The sequence below is a fragment of the Pocillopora verrucosa genome, chromosome 10, assembly GCF_036669915.1.
Source record: "Pocillopora verrucosa isolate sample1 chromosome 10, ASM3666991v2, whole genome shotgun sequence".
Taxonomy (NCBI): domain Eukaryota; kingdom Metazoa; phylum Cnidaria; class Anthozoa; order Scleractinia; family Pocilloporidae; genus Pocillopora; species Pocillopora verrucosa.
In genome coordinates, this window is record NC_089321.1 from 9,577,288 (window position 1) to 9,592,339 (window position 15,052).

Sequence of the window (15,052 nt, forward strand, 5' to 3'; positions counted from 1 at the left end):
CTCTGAGTTTGTTTCAGCGACGAGCCAACGGTCGCACATTCAAGTCGATGGTTCATTTGGGTGATTAATTGTCGGATAAGTGTTTAAATATTGATATCATTTACTCCCCCCGCCTACGACAAGGAACTCAAAGCGCCGAATAAACCCTCTTTGAGAAGGAAGTGATGGCAGTAATCTTTCATAGTTGTTTCCGACAACATGACGCTAAAAGGAATATAAGCAGATCAAGTTTTCAATTTTATGCATACGACCCGTGCTAAAGAAGAAAAGGGAGAGAAAGGTGAGTTATCAAGGTGAGAGATCCCCAATTCAAAGTTACCTATGAACTGACATTACCCTAAGACATTACTAGAAGCAACTGAACTCTAGAAATACTCAAAACCCTACTCTTCTTGTAAAATCCAGGTAAAATTCACAATTTTCTTAAGGTTGTCAACAATTGGCATTTATTCCTTCCGAATAGAGTGAAATTTAAGTATTCCAATCAGATTTATCGTATTTCATTTTCACGTCGGATATCAATGCGTAGAGAGAGAACCTACGAAAAACTATTGACTGAAATTCTGTGTTCTTTACAAGAATACATCAAAGCAATACTTTGTGAGGGAGTCTTACTTCTAATGAAAACAATCGAGATCTTGTAACCACGGTATTTAACGGATAGTTGCAACCTTTACTTTTCGGGGCTTCACTCAAAAATTGAAAACAGAATGCAATTACATTATCTTAATCAGTAAGAACCGTTATTTTCAACAGAATCTGTTGAAAAATTGATTACGGACTTCGGACGCTAGGTAAATAAACAAACAAACAATATTATCCGAAATGAAATGGTTGTTTTCCAAATTTACTCACGGGGAGGGTTCATTTAAATTTAAGTGATTCTCTACGTTAACATTCTGCGAACAATTTCAACAATATGTTCTATGCTTTTTCACTGTGTAGCTATTTAGTTTGGGTTTATTTATATATATTTCTTTCGTGCAAAAGGCCCTCGTAGTGCAATAATCAACAATGTTAAACTTACTGTGAGGAAATACTTTAACGTAGAGTTGGTTTGCTACATTGAATGTGAAAGGTTGTCTTTTTTTCTAGCGAAAAGAGATTTTACCATCACAGTTCTAAGTTAGAAACAATTTTATTGTTTGATAAAAATGTCTCATTCAATTCCAGAGAATTGATATCGACGGCTGAGCCTCGTTTTGGTGCGAAATGCTTACTACGTTTGTAGTTCTGTTTTTTCTGCAGTCGGGTGAGACATTTATGTTAATTTTACCTTTTCTGACCTTTAAGTAACTTTCTCTTTGGCTGTTTTTATGCATCAACAACTTCCTTCTTATTGTTCTAGCAGCTCCAGAACTTAAAATACTACCATGTATTTTCTTTAAAATTGAGTTTCGACTCGGACATTAATGATTTCTTTTTCAACTGACACCCCGCTGATGCCATTTTACTTCCGAAAATCGTTGATAATTTGTGATCACCACTGCAAATAAATGTACGTGCGATTGGTTGAATGGAACCTCATTTCATGCGCTGAGCTCCATGTTCGCTCACACGAATGTCAGTGGGCGTCCTTATTTGTCGTAAATCTCAAAACAGTTAAACTAGAAATCTAACCATTGAGCCAATCGAAAGATTCTTACTTCAAGAATTTTTATTATTACCATCATCTTAATTCACGTTCTGTTAAACCGTACTTTTAGTCTCTTCTAGGAATTTGAACTTCGTTGACAGTCCGAATCCTGCCGATGAAGCCCCCTTAAACGGCTGTCAAAATGAGGAGGAATGCGAGTACGACTCGCGTCAGCGCGTGGGCCGCTCGAATGCGCTTGCACAGAAGCGCCAAGTCGAATGTGGCAGACTCCCGAAGAAACATCGGCTAAACTGTGAACTATTTATGGGCAAGAGAGGGCCTGATTTCTCTAGAAAGACGTACGAGCGCTTTGCGAATCCTTTACAGCTTCAAGACCCCGATCCAAGATGCACAAAATTTACCTGTCGTTTCAACCCAAGTGGCAAAAAGAAATTTATGGTTAAGAAAGGTGTCCGTGTTACTGCACCGAAGGAGGATAGCATGGGTGATGTAACCTCAGACACCAACTCAAAAGCTTGTACCAATCCGGCAGATTTGTTTTGCTACGGTAATGGAGCTGGACGAAAGCGATCGGTAAGTTGTCCTTACATTACCATACAACTCTTTCCCGCCCAGGCTTAACTTAATCCCTTCCACGTCTAGCGGGGAATTAGACCATGGAAACTGCTCACCATCTCGGCTTATTGTGCGACATCTTCTCAAGTTGCATTGGTTTTTCAAGGGTGTGCCCGATGCTGTCCACCTTGCAACTTCTGATATAATGATCGTTTTTTTTCCTCGTGTTTCGCTATTGCCTACAATTATCCGTTCCTTAGGACCCCTAGTGGAAACTCGGGCTTACCAAGGCATAATCATCTAACTTCGGGTTCCCGTTTATAGAATGAATGCTTTGTAAGCTTGCAGGATTTCGTAACTATTGAGGTAGCAGGTATTTGTAAATCACGCGTCGTGGTTTTGCATGTAGGGCTAGGTTGTTAAGCTTTTTAAAATGGCGGTCCCCATGGTCGAATTTTTGCGAATTGAAAATTATCAGAACGCGGTAAATAACGATTTTTTTAAAAAAAATATATACTTTAGGAGACAAAAACACCTGTTTCTAAAACATGCTTCTCCAAGTTGAGGCAGAGCATATGCAATACGTGGTGTGATCAAGCACTAAATAAACTGCATGCTAAGGGGAATTCTGATATTATTTTTTGGAAAGGGCTATTTAGTGACTTAATTATTTTTGAAAGAACGACATAGAAATATTGAAGACACACAGAAGTATGTATCAGATGACTCTGACTATGTTACTTGGAGACTTAAAATGGTGGATTCCGCTTCTTTTCCGTAACTTTTAAAACAAAATTTGGCTGATTTGTGGCAAGGATTTTTAGGGAATCATTGGGAAAACTTAGGCTCCATCAATAAACGTACAATTGTTCGGAACAATGCTAATATCTGAGCAACTACGCACGTACCCCTCCCCTAACCCAACAACAGTCAACTGGTAGCAAGTTAGGGTTAATGTTGGGTCAGGGGAGGGGTAGGTACGCAATTGATCAGATACTGAATTTGATTCAATTGTTCCATCATTAGATTCCTGAAATAGAACAAAACTGCTCAGATCCAGAAAATAGTAAGTCTTCAATATGCCGCTGGGGAAGTCAAGGGAAAAAAAGTTTTTCCGGTTAGAAGCTGAGCACGATAGATGATCTGAGGTGGGCATGAAAACGTCGTCTTTGTTTATAAAACAATCACCCTAACACCCTGGCCTCCAAAAAAAAATTAAAATTTTAAATGAAGTATTTATCGTTTGGCTCATGATGTCGTCACTTTTATATTGGATTGGACGGACAGCGGACCGCTGAGGGAGCAGATTATCTTAATACACCTGTAAACAATGTAATAACCAGCCAGTCATAGCGAAGCATGATGCTCTATATGCTGTCATGTTACTAGTAGATCTCGTCGCCTTCAGGGACTAACAGTATACAGTCGGAGGGTCACTATCCACATCGGAAGTTATTACACTGTGTAACAAACGATGAACCTTTCAAATGCAGTGGTGTTAGGGTTAAGGTTAGGGTTACTAACTTGCAACTTGCAACTCTACACGATGAAGATGAAATAAGCCTCTTTTTTCTCTTTTTAGGTGATTTGAATTACGACGTTAAATATATATGTGGCTGCCGTGAGCGTAAAAACAGAGCAAGTGTATTAGTCAAGAGAAATCGCTATAAGTCTCCATACTTCTTTTTTTTGCTGATCCTAAACAATGTAAATTTCTGTGTTGTAAATTAAAGCTGTGGAATAAAAGTGTTTTTATGTGCACTTCGGTATTGATGAAAAAATTTAACCATAGAAATAATATCACCCAGCAAGAACAACCTTTTCAAATGAATAAGACGTCAGAGGCTGCTTATGTTTAATTACTACGAAAATATAAGCTTTCCATTAAACCATTTTTTCTCTGTGCAACGTGTAACAGGTATACGTAGAGAGGAATGGAAATACATCGAAACTGAAGATAAAACTAAACAAAACAAAACAAAACCATAATTGAGGTATCTAGACGAAGTGAAGCTGCACTTCCGCCTGGTTGTCATGGCAACTGGACCGACTGCACCTCATAATTTTGCATTGGTAGGCTATACCATAAGTGTTTGTCAATGACGTCATATTACACAACCCCTTTACTTTTATTATTCATCCCTTACAGAAATCTACCTCAGAACTACAAAACAAATTGAATGCGAAGACCAAAGTTAAGTCATGGTATTGTTTCCAGTCCACTTATTTCAATGTATACGTCGATTTTATCATTTTTTTTTTTACCTGTTTTGTCGCGAGAACTGGTTACCAAATTCAATGACCCTCCTTTTAGGAATGTTTTTCAGGATCTTTTACTTTCGCCTTCTGTTCTCGGTTTAGTTAACTTAAGAAAATTTGAGATGGCTCTGTAAAGGCTTCCCGACGCAAAGTGTCCAAGAAGTTTTTTTGAGACTAATTTGAACTTTTTCGATAAAAAAAGTAATTAACTTAGGGTCCTATTGACCGGACAAAATAATGTTCAAGTTTTTTCCTTGTGCAGGTTTAGAACCACTAATGTATAGTAATAATATAATACATAGTGTACCCTGGCAACGGGTTGCACATGATCAATGCTTGATGCATCATGGACAACAATAACGTACTGCTGTTATTTAGCCGCTGTGCAACAGTGCTCTGCAATAATTAGAGAAAAACAGGCGATAGGGTGATTACAGTACAGTGCGTCGGTCCAATAATGGAGACGGTAGCTGAGGAGAAGCCAACCTACTGGCAGCATAGTTGTTCATGGCTCGGGGAAACCCATAAACATCTCTTACACTGGATGAATTCTTCTCGAAATCGTGATCCAATTTCAAAGACTTCTCACACTCTTTCTCTTTTTCCACTTCCTCGTAGAATTGTGCGATTACACAGCTGCTCCCTTCTTCACAACTTCCATCATTAGTCTGTACGGCCATATCAACTTTTTCCACTGTAAGAAAAATCATTTTACAGTTACCGCCAGAAATGGCTGAATGCGATACCATAGTTAGTCTACATCTGCCAAATCACTCCAAAGCGTGAAGCTAACGACGCAGTCCTCAACACACGCTTGTTATTCCCACTCGTCTCCTCCCAATTCATTTTCGATGAAGTCCAGCGCGTGGTCCGAAAATAAAAACCTTTTAGGTAAAAGTACTAACACTAGCTCGTTATGAAAAAAAAAACGCTACAGCATGGTTGTTACATATTTCCTTTGTTCCAATGAGAACCAAGTGGTGAGAGTCCATGGGGTTGGACGAGTTCATGCTCCAGGTGGATATGATACTGGAGCGACTTTTAATGGGTACTAACCAGTTGATTCTCAAGGAAACATGACAAACTAGTTCTCAAGTGTAGCAATGCTCTTACAAACCTCCTGACTCAAAACCCATCCCATGTTGTGGTTGTCAACAAAGTCAGTACTCGAGCCAAGTGGTTCATGTAGGCGGAGCTTATGCCGGTTTCCATGGTGTTTCCATGGTGTTATCACCACCCCCTACATATTACCATCCATGGATGGGGGGTAGGTGCAAAGATGCATGGCCACACCCCAGAAATTTTAAAAGGTTACCCTGAATATTTCCCGATAGCAATTTATACTCCTGAGTAGAGAAGTACAGTGAGAGCAAAGTGTTTTGTCCAAAATCAAAACACAATGACCTAGCCAGGTATCGAATCCGAAACTCTCACCCTGAGTCCAGCGCACCAACCATCAGGCCATGGCGCTTCTCACTGTTTGTCTTTGTACCTCACTATCTGATTCCTAAGAGGCTTTAGCACAGCTTGTGAAACTGAACACTTACCTTTCCTCTTACAAACGAAGACTGAATCAAAAAACAGCATAATGGAAATTAGAGCAACCAGCGCAGCTAGCCCCGGAGCGAAACTTTGGACGTTTCTCACAAATTCATCACAGGATGGACAAACCGCACTAAGGGAGGGAGAGAACGTATCAAACCTATGAGAAGGCTCCACTCATGATAAAATACAACAATTTTTTGTCAAAGGGGCCTACTCTCGGATATTCTAGACTCAAATCTAGAGCTTATTTTGTGCCATCCAAGTTTCTGCGAGCCAAGTAGTAACCTAACTAACATTTCCTACAAACTTCGGTGTGACCCTGTTGTTAAATGGCTCATAAATAAATTTATTGTCGATAAGAAATTGGTTGACAGACTAACTGACAGATCAACTGATTGACTGACTGGCCGGCGTACTAGCTATATAGCTCGCTGGATGACCGACTGAAGCACTAGCCAGTTAGCAGGCTGGACGGCCAATTGGCCAAATGACTGAGTGAGTGACTGACTGACTGAATGACTGACCGGTTGACTGATTAAGTAGCTGGCTATGACTGACTCACCGAACAACCGATCAACTCAATGACTTACTCACTGTGACTTATTGAGCGACTGACTGGCTTTCTGAACTACTAAATGACTGGCCTGACTTACAGACTAGCCAGCCGGTGTACAGTTTACTGATTGAACCTGAACGGACCTTGGGTAGAGTCACTTAAACCCGTCGGATGATAATTTGCACCCAACTCTCATAGAGAGGAAATTGTGACTACTTACGTCATGTCAGTACGCGGATTCATTTCTTGAATTATAGCAATGGTGACACCGCTGGACAGTTTGTCTGTGAAGCTGATTGTCCCGTAAACGAAGGCGCCGGATTTCTTAGGAATGAATAAAATTATAAATGTGCAAAATAACAGCCAGCTTGAAAAACACTGAGTTAAATAACTTAAAAGAGGTGCGAGTAATAGCTTTTAAAAATTTATAATCTTGGGAAAAAGAGGAAAACATTAAACTTAAATTTATATTAAAATACCTCATAATTCCAGCATGCTTCACATTGTTACTTCTAAGCTTCTGAGAAGAAAGTGTAACATTTTCCGACAAATTTTGCAGCGAGATTTAAAATAGTTAAGTGCTTTTGTTTACATGAGCAGCAATGTTTTGAAGAAATGCACGTCACGAGCAGGTTTCCTGCTGTAATTGATGGACATAATTTTGTTCAAAAGTCATAATTTTTTCATTAAAAACTTTCTATCAACGCCTTCGAAAAAAAATTAGTTTTGAAGGTTGCGTGATAATTCTAGTTTTAATGTTATTTTGCTCTTGGCTGTCTGATTGTTTTACAAATGTAACTTATTCCATAAAATCCATTCCGTCGAGCAAAACGATCGTGGCTTTTGGGACAAAATTGATGAGAAATCGCGTTTTGCGCATTTCCGTTTACCTTGTCATGACCAATCAGCTCTGCTATGAGAGATAATGACGTCACTAGCATAACAGATCCTCCACATCCCATAATAACCGCAGTGACGTAAATAACATTCTTTCCTTTAATGTCCTGAACGTAGAACCAAAAGCAAGCACTCAAGGCCAGCATACAACCCAAGGAAAATGTTATCTGAGAGGGAAAAATTATGATTAACATCACGCTTTCAGGAGCCACTTTAAGAAGAGGGAGAGGACGAGGTGGACTAATGACCAGTGCACTGGACTCTTGGTTGAGAGGTCTGGATTCGAGACCTGGCTGGGTCAATTGTGTTTTTTCTTGTGCAAAATACTTAACTTTCACTGTGCCTCTCTCCAACCAAGAATATAAATGGGTATAGGCAAATAATCAGGGAGGCCTGATGAAATGTTTGGGGGAGGGGCGGGAGGGAGGGTAACCTTGCGATGGACTTGTATCCCATCCAAGGGAGAGTAGTAAGACTCCCAGTCGTCTTATGCTAAGGAAGTGACAATAAACTGGATGGATGGGCTCAAGTGTAGGCTTTGCATGTAGGTTTAAAAATACCAATCCTTAACATTCTTTACATGTAATAACCTTACTTTACTACCAAGTCTTTTGTTCAGTGGCTTGACTGTTCCACTGGCAAATACACCACTGATCAGCACCACAAGAGGGAAATAGGCGATAGCTTCCTACAAAAAAATCACAAATTCAGCTCGTTCATCATCAAGGAATTGTCTTCGAATTGCGAAAAATTCATTTAAACTTAATCCTGTTCAAGGAGTTCAGTTAAAAATCCGAAGCGCGCTGGTAGCGGCGCGGAAAAAAAAGAGGTTTGGTTCGAGTCGTGACTCCCTCGTTTTCGCTCTGCCGCTACCATAGTGCCGTTTAATACTTCGCAGCATTTTTCTAACTGAACACCTGAAATAGGCCATTTCAACCTCTGCGATTTATGACCAGCTTTGTACTAACCTTTTCAAACTTAAGTGTTTCTGTCAGGTAAAGTGGTAAATACGACTGAGAGACATTTACAACAAGCCTACTGCAAGTGTAAACTAAACCGGTCTGTGGGGAGGAAGAACAGAAAATCAAGATTTTAGCAACCCTCTTCAAATCGATCAAACGCATCCTAGAACGAGAGGTTCTCGTTAGAATTCAACGCGTTATGACTCTGAGTAAATCTTATCATAAAAACCGCCATAAAAACCACAATTTCGTATTTTTGGAAGCTTTCAAATTAAAAAATAATACACAATCTCAGTATCAAAAAAGGGTGTTATAATAAAACGATGGTAGCGTGCGAGCTCACCTTCACTATAAGCACTACACGACGCGCGTTTCTCCGCCCGTGGAAAGATTCGAAACGAATCAGAGTGTGGTCTGGCACTAATAAAAATCTAACCAGTGCCAGACTCTCTCAAGGCCATATACTTTCCCGCAGGCGAAGAAACAATCCTGCCAATAAGCGCTAATAATTAGCCGTGCTCGCAGGCTAAGATGCTCAATTCCTCATATAAGCGTTATCCTCGGGTAAAATGTCTTGGCTCACTCCCGGTTGCGGAGATTTTACGTTCATCACGTCCATCGTCCAATCACGTGCGGTAAATTCAGCGCATTTGTTTAACCCGTGCGGCTGATGTATTCCTTCTCCGCCAAAACATTGATATAACGCGTGAAGTAAATATAGATTTTTTCTGCGCCAAGAAAGCCAAAAAATCACGTGGGACGGATTTTGTTTCGCCACCCCGCCTGACGCTCACTTAACTCTTCAACTTCTGGCAGTGATTAACATGTAAGTTCACCCTATCATATCCATACTTAATCCAGCAAATAGGAGATATGAATACTCATATTTATCGGGTAGAAGTTGTTATCTTGATCTAACACCAAATTCTCGTCACTAGGTTACAAGGAAATGTGGAACAGTTAGAAGAGAGAATTAAAATTCAGATCTTGGGAGCTGAAAGGTTCATCTATTCCGTAGAAAACCCTAGGCTTAAATAATACGAAAATAAGGCCATCTTGTCATGATGACGTCATCAATTTCAAGGACATACCTTATAAAAGGCGGGGTCTTTTAGCCAGTCTTTCCAAATCTTTTGGCCTCCTTTTGAGGCACTCCTATCAATGATGTCATATTGACCCGGAGTTTCCGCCTGCTTTTCTACCAACGTTGACTCAATGGAAGTGAGTTCGTCACTGCAAGATGAAGATGATGCTGTCTCTGATTTGCCGCATACAGATGTGGTTACTCGCTGAGATGAACGACGAGTCGAAGGGGAAGGATCACAGTCAACTTTGAGAAGAGCTGGTGCAAAATAAAACCTTTATAAATAATTACTGATAATCATAAATCAATAATTGAAATTAATTATTACTATTAAGTGCTAAGTAGCTTATTTAGAGTGTGCTCTAATCTGAAATTGAAAGTTCGGAAAACTATGATAAGCCGATCTACTCGTCTAAATATGATTTCACTTACCGTAAAAATTTAATGTTCACATGTGTACTATAAACGAATCTCAGCAGATCGCCTTAAATACATCTAAATAGTATTAAATACAAACTCGAGGGAGCAAAACGTGGCCTTTTAAGGCTTCCAGAACATTCACCTTTTTTCTCACTGGTACCCTGAACATTTTTCTTCTGCCGTTCCAGCAAGGCTTCTGAAGGAGGCTCTCTCGTTCCGACGTGGAAAATGATATTAAACAACGTACCAGTTCCCACGACGATAAAACCAAGATACTAAATGAGAGAAGTATGAATTTATGACAATTGTGAAGAAGAACTATGAGTATTACGAGCTTAGAGTCGGAGTATTGCTTTTTCATCTGAATAGAATGTGAGTCCATTACTGGTAAACCCCTGCCCCTATCCCACCCCAGCCCCCATCCCACCACGACATTTTGTCAGATTTTCCTGGCAGTTTCTCCTGTATCCATTTATACTCCTGGATCGAGTGAGGCACTGTGAGAGTAAAGTGTCTCGTTCAAAATCACATTGGCCCAGCCGAGACTCGGATCCAGACCTATCGATCTGACTTCCGGTCCGTTTGGATCCGATGACACCAGGCCACTACGTTTCCCGCCAGGTTATTGCCCCGTGGAAATAAATCTTCGTTTTCCTGGTTGAATGGCCATGATATCAAAGAAACAGTTTCTTTGGGAGCAAAAATGTACAAGAAGAGAATTAAAAAGTAAGGCTACCTGAACAGCACTCATGTGACTCACCATAAATTGCTTCCAAACATTCGGAGAAAGTGTCTCTTCTTTGCTTTGACCAAGAAGAATCCACGTGACTCCATAAACGTAAATACCACAAAGAAATGTAAGGGCGGACCTGGTAACGAGAAACTATTGTTGTTAGTGACGCCATAATAGCTTAACCTCTTCCAGGCCCTCTCTCAGTCTGTACAGCTGTAGAGACGAGCGAAAGAACGGGCAGATAACAAAGGACGGACAAACAGCCGCGCCGTTATTGCACGCCCACTTTTGCGCAGCTTTTATTTAGGGTATCACACAACGCGCCCCCAAACTCGCGTTTTGTGACCTCCTATAGAATGGCTTCAATGGACTCAGGCTTTTTCCCACATTCACGGTGTCCGAGGGACGGAAAAGACTCCAAAAGAGCTCGGCTATAGTAGCTACATGGGTACCCGCTACCTTTCACACCCTAACATAAATATTCTTATTCTTCATTCTGTTCTCTACACATTTCCAAAGTTACTGACAAGGAGAATTTGTTTAACAATCAAGAGCATCTTTACTTGGTGATCATTTCCTTTATCATTGAAACCTTACTGTGCTGACTGATTTGTGATTGAAGGGAGAAATTAGATGCTACGAGGGGTCAAGAGGTCAACAGATAAAACCTCCAGAGGGTGTGGCACGGAACGCAAACACCCAGACGTCTTATTCTGTGATGTATAGGAGTATGTTTTTCTTTTGGTATGAACAATCTGTTTATAGGCCAGCCTAGTCTGTACTTAACAAATGTTTCCATCGCAAGATATATCGAAGGAGATCTGTTTATAAGCTGGCCTAATCTGTATTTAACAAACTACCAAATCCTCCAGATCTACTGATTTATCAGAATACTACTCCATGTAATTATTTAAACTTCTTGAGAACATTTCAGACCCAAAACTTAAACAAAATTGTTATCCTCAAATCTAGGTTTTCTTATATAGGAAAACAAAGCATATGTCCTAGTCTCCTAACAGAAGCCCTTACTAAATTTCCTCACCAAAAGGGAAAAAAAAATAGAAACACCAGCCATGTTAAATCTAAATGACTTTTCCTTCCTCTCCGAAATTTTAAATCTTGAGTCAGCTCTCTCCGTCCCTAGCTTTGAATTTGCCGTTTTTTTATTATTATCTTATGAAAACAGGAAGAATTCATTGTCAAACAAATCTTCAGTTGTGGTTGGAATTAGACGATCACGACTTTCAGCATCATTGCACAATTACTATAGTTGCTTTCAAACCCCACAGAAAAGTTTACCTGAGAGTGAATGCAAAAAAATATATATATATATATCTACCTAGCAAAAAGAGAACCAAAGTATTTGGATAGCGCTATATATTAAAAAAAAAAAAAAAAAAAAAGCACACTCACCGGAACGCACTAAGCTCAACTCTTTCGCTCTCCCGTTTGCTGATTTCAGGAATCAGTGATAAATGTCCAATTTGAGTGCATCCCCAACCAAACCCAAATACCATAGAAAACCCGGTATAGTATAAAAATTTCACAGTATTGCTGCTCTCCGCACAGCCCAAGCATCGATTGAAAATGAAAGGAAATGATGTCGTAACGCAAGCAGTTCCAATGAAATGCCATGATTTTCGCCGTCCATATTTGCACTTTGTTTTATCGCAGAATACCCCAGCAACAGGCGTGCAGATACCCTCGAATACTTGACTCAAAAGTAATACAAAACCTGCGCTGGCGTTTGAGAGTCCAGCTACTTTGGTAAGAAATACCAGAAGGTAGCTAAACCACGCATTACCTGCCAAATCGTTCAAAACATGACCAACAGAGTAACACAATCGCTGTATTAAAGAAAGTCTGTCTTTCTTGGATGTGTTTTTTTCCGTGAAGCCGGAAAACCAACGGAGTGCGTTCATAGAAACCGACCTCCTACCCGGGAACTAAAGTACGTTGTCTTGGACAGTTTACCAGGAGCTTATATGTGCTTGCCAAAATTGCTTTTAAAAAAATGAATGACGCCGAATCGAGCCCCAGGGATCTCCGAAATCCAATCACGAGTTGTTGAAGATCGTCTAGCGACCCTATTTGGTTCGTAAAATTGTTACGTAATAAAACAGCACTGTACAGTTTTTCTATACACAGGGCACTGATTCAAATTTTTCTACTGTAAATCCAATGTTAGTAATTATTAAAGCGAAGCTGCCTACCACATTAAATTCTCCAAATCAAACCACTAATCGTTTGCGATTCATTAAAACTGAATTTCAGAATATTGGTGCCAAAATTAATGATTAATGAAAAGGGTCCCATGTTTTGACGTCCTTATTGGAACACAGCTCATTTATCAAGATAATATTTTGCTCTTTTGTAATTGATTTTGGATGATTTTAAAGCGTGCATGGATGGACTGTGTGTTATTCATTATTAGTATTGAAAAAAGATGCGTTATTTATCATAAAAACAGTTTCAAATAAAAATTGTTTTTTTAGTCGTCTGGAGGGTTATATACACATTCTTCATGATGAAGCAGAATCTGGCGTTACTAAAAAGTTTTAAACTGATCCAACACTCGCACAAAATGGCCTCCCACGCAGTTCTTTCTAGAGGAGTAGTAATCCTTCCTCTACGTAATAAGAAATGAGGTTTTAAACCACCGAAAGCATTTCGGTAATGATATGAAATTTAAAGCGCACATGATACAGCTAAACCTGTTTGACACTTCCTTCCGTTTCTCTCCCCAGCCCTAAGTTATTTCACAATATAAAAGAAGCAGTTGCAGCGAGCTGCAAACTTGAACAAGGCTACCGGCTAGGACTTTCACTTTGCTAGCGGCGATCTGTTGACGTAGCGTGCCCCAACGTGAAAAACCCTGAACCGAACGTTTTTTTAGTTTCTGGGAGAAAAGTCGCGTGACACAAGAACAGCTTTTGAAATACTTTAACAAGGTTTCTTTCTCGATGGTTCACTGACTGCGGAAACTCCGACCGCAAAAAAAAAAAAAAAAAAAAGAGAGAGAGAGAGAGAGAGAGGAAAATAGAAAAAAATTTGAAACCGCCGGGGCAAATCGAAATACTATGCAGATTATAATAATGAGAGGACATCGTGCTAACGAGGCTGGCACGCAAGTTATGTTATCCGGGAAAAATCTGGTTTGATTTTTATCCCCGAAACCAGGAATTTATCCGTTTTCAGCCGTACTGGAATTGTCTACAACTATCCAACTGCATACTGTTTCTGAAACGCACATAATTCGACATTTTGTAAAATTTTTCTGGCCACGTGATCTACCACGTCGCTTTGCGCAGCAAGAGTTTGGTTTCGTTTCCGGAAAATATCTCAAGAGTGTAGCGACAAGTACCTGCCAGACTAACGAAAACATATTTTTTTTATCTTGAATAAAATATTCACGAGGGCAAGCAAAAAATGTAAACTTTGATTCAACTTAAACAGCGACAAAAGATAAAAGACAACACAGTGTATTTTCAAAGAGCAGTACACGAAATTTTAAAACGATATGGTAAATACTGTGGCAAATGAAACAAAAAAAATTTCCCCCTCAAAATGTGCCTGTTTTGACTTACGGTTTTAGCAATATTTACTTTTTTGTTACTTTCAAAACTAGTTTCTGATTGAGCCGTTGATTCTTAAAACCTGTTATGCAATGTCTATGAAGAGTTTTTTAAAAGATAATTTCTACTGTAATCGTGGTTCGTAAAGTGGTACTGCTATTAGGACACGTACCTGATGGCATTCAGCTCGACTCGTTCACTGGCTGATTTGGATATTTCTGGTATCAGCGACAAATGACTGACTTGAACGCATCCCCAGCCTAATTGAAGAACACAACCACAGATGACGTAGTACGTGAGCTTTACTGCTTCACTGCTATCCTGGCAACCGGGACATCGGTTAAATAAAAGAGGGAAGGCGAGCGTGCTGCATACTGTCCCAATTAAATGCCAGGTTTTGCGCCGGCCGTAAGTATTCACTGTGCGATCGTTTAAAAATCCGCTGAATGGAGTGCAAGTCGCATCGGTTATTTGACCGGCGAGTATAACTAGCCCGGCATAAAAATTTGACAACCCTGCGACCTTGGTGAGGAAAATTATTAAATAGCTGAACCATGCGTTAGCAGTCAAATCGTTGTAAATATGGCCCACTCCGTGAGAAAACTTTTGCCCAATTGGTAGCCGTTCTTTCTTGTTAGCCTTTTTGAAGGTTGAATCCTTCTCGTTTACACCGGCACCCAAACATTTGAACACAGCCATACTTCAGGCTGCAAAATGTGGTTTGAAAGAGAAAACAGGAATTTCCGGGCTCAGCAATCAATACGTTTGATTTGATAAGGGGGCATACGTGTTTGCGTTAACCGTCAGATAGGATCGAGTGGCTGAAGAATTTTTCTGCATCAAGCTCTGATATTTTCATCTTATAAACA

The 15,052-nt window shown here is 39.9% G+C and overlaps 2 protein-coding genes and 1 pseudogene across 4 annotated transcripts; 1 reads left to right on the forward strand and 2 right to left on the reverse strand.

Moving 5' to 3' along the window:
* Nucleotides 1-223: 223 nt before the first annotated feature.
* Nucleotides 224-3,913, forward strand: LOC131799163 (uncharacterized). 3 transcript variants are annotated; one of them, XM_059116849.2, is made up of 5 exons: nucleotides 224-280; nucleotides 1,174-1,252; nucleotides 1,707-2,170; nucleotides 3,179-3,300; nucleotides 3,735-3,913. In XM_059116849.2, the coding sequence occupies exons 2-4, from the start codon at nucleotides 1,213-1,215 to the stop codon at nucleotides 3,272-3,274; spliced, it is 600 nt and encodes a 199-aa protein (XP_058972832.2). In that variant the 5' UTR covers nucleotides 224-280; nucleotides 1,174-1,212; the 3' UTR covers nucleotides 3,275-3,300; nucleotides 3,735-3,913. The 3 variants fall into 3 exon arrangements, with proteins under 3 accessions (XP_058972832.2, XP_058972830.2, XP_058972834.2); XM_059116847.2 differs by having other exon boundaries at nucleotides 249-293; XM_059116851.2 differs by lacking the exon at nucleotides 3,179-3,300 and having other exon boundaries at nucleotides 249-293.
* A 424-nt stretch (nucleotides 3,914-4,337) lies between these two features.
* On the reverse strand, nucleotides 4,338-14,921 carry LOC131799161 (major facilitator superfamily domain-containing protein 12). The gene is made up of 10 exons (XM_059116844.2): nucleotides 14,356-14,921; nucleotides 10,636-10,744; nucleotides 10,018-10,150; nucleotides 9,463-9,713; nucleotides 8,378-8,470; nucleotides 8,005-8,097; nucleotides 7,403-7,576; nucleotides 6,733-6,836; nucleotides 5,959-6,086; nucleotides 4,338-5,105 (listed from the first exon to the last, which is right to left on the reverse strand). The coding sequence occupies exons 1-10, from the start codon at nucleotides 14,880-14,882 to the stop codon at nucleotides 4,843-4,845; spliced, it is 1,875 nt and encodes a 624-aa protein (XP_058972827.2). The 5' UTR covers nucleotides 14,883-14,921; the 3' UTR covers nucleotides 4,338-4,842.
* On the reverse strand, nucleotides 12,018-12,728 carry LOC136283900 (major facilitator superfamily domain-containing protein 12 pseudogene; annotated as a pseudogene).
* Nucleotides 14,922-15,052: the final 131 nt, after the last annotated feature.

Bases quoted from the DNA above. Each gene is read 5' to 3' on its own strand.
- LOC131799161 (XM_059116844.2), bottom strand. From the start codon at position 14,882: ATGGCTGTGTTCAAATGTTTGGGTGCCGGTGTAAACGAGAAGGATTCA. The intron at 7,577-8,004 runs GTAAGGTTATTA...TTTCCCTCTCAG, and splicing joins ACAAAAGACTTGGTAGTAAA to ATAACATTTTCCTTGGGTTG. The intron at 5,106-5,958 runs GTAAGTGTTCAG...TTTTTCTTACAG, and splicing joins CTTCGTTTGTAAGAGGAAAG to TGGAAAAAGTTGATATGGCC.
- LOC131799163 (XM_059116849.2), top strand. From the start codon at position 1,213: ATGCTTACTACGTTTGTAGTTCTGTTTTTTCTGCAGTCGG. The intron at 1,253-1,706 runs GTGAGACATTTA...CCGTACTTTTAG, and splicing joins TCTGTTTTTTCTGCAGTCGG to TCTCTTCTAGGAATTTGAAC. The intron at 2,171-3,178 runs GTAAGTTGTCCT...TTCCATCATTAG, and splicing joins GAGCTGGACGAAAGCGATCG to ATTCCTGAAATAGAACAAAA.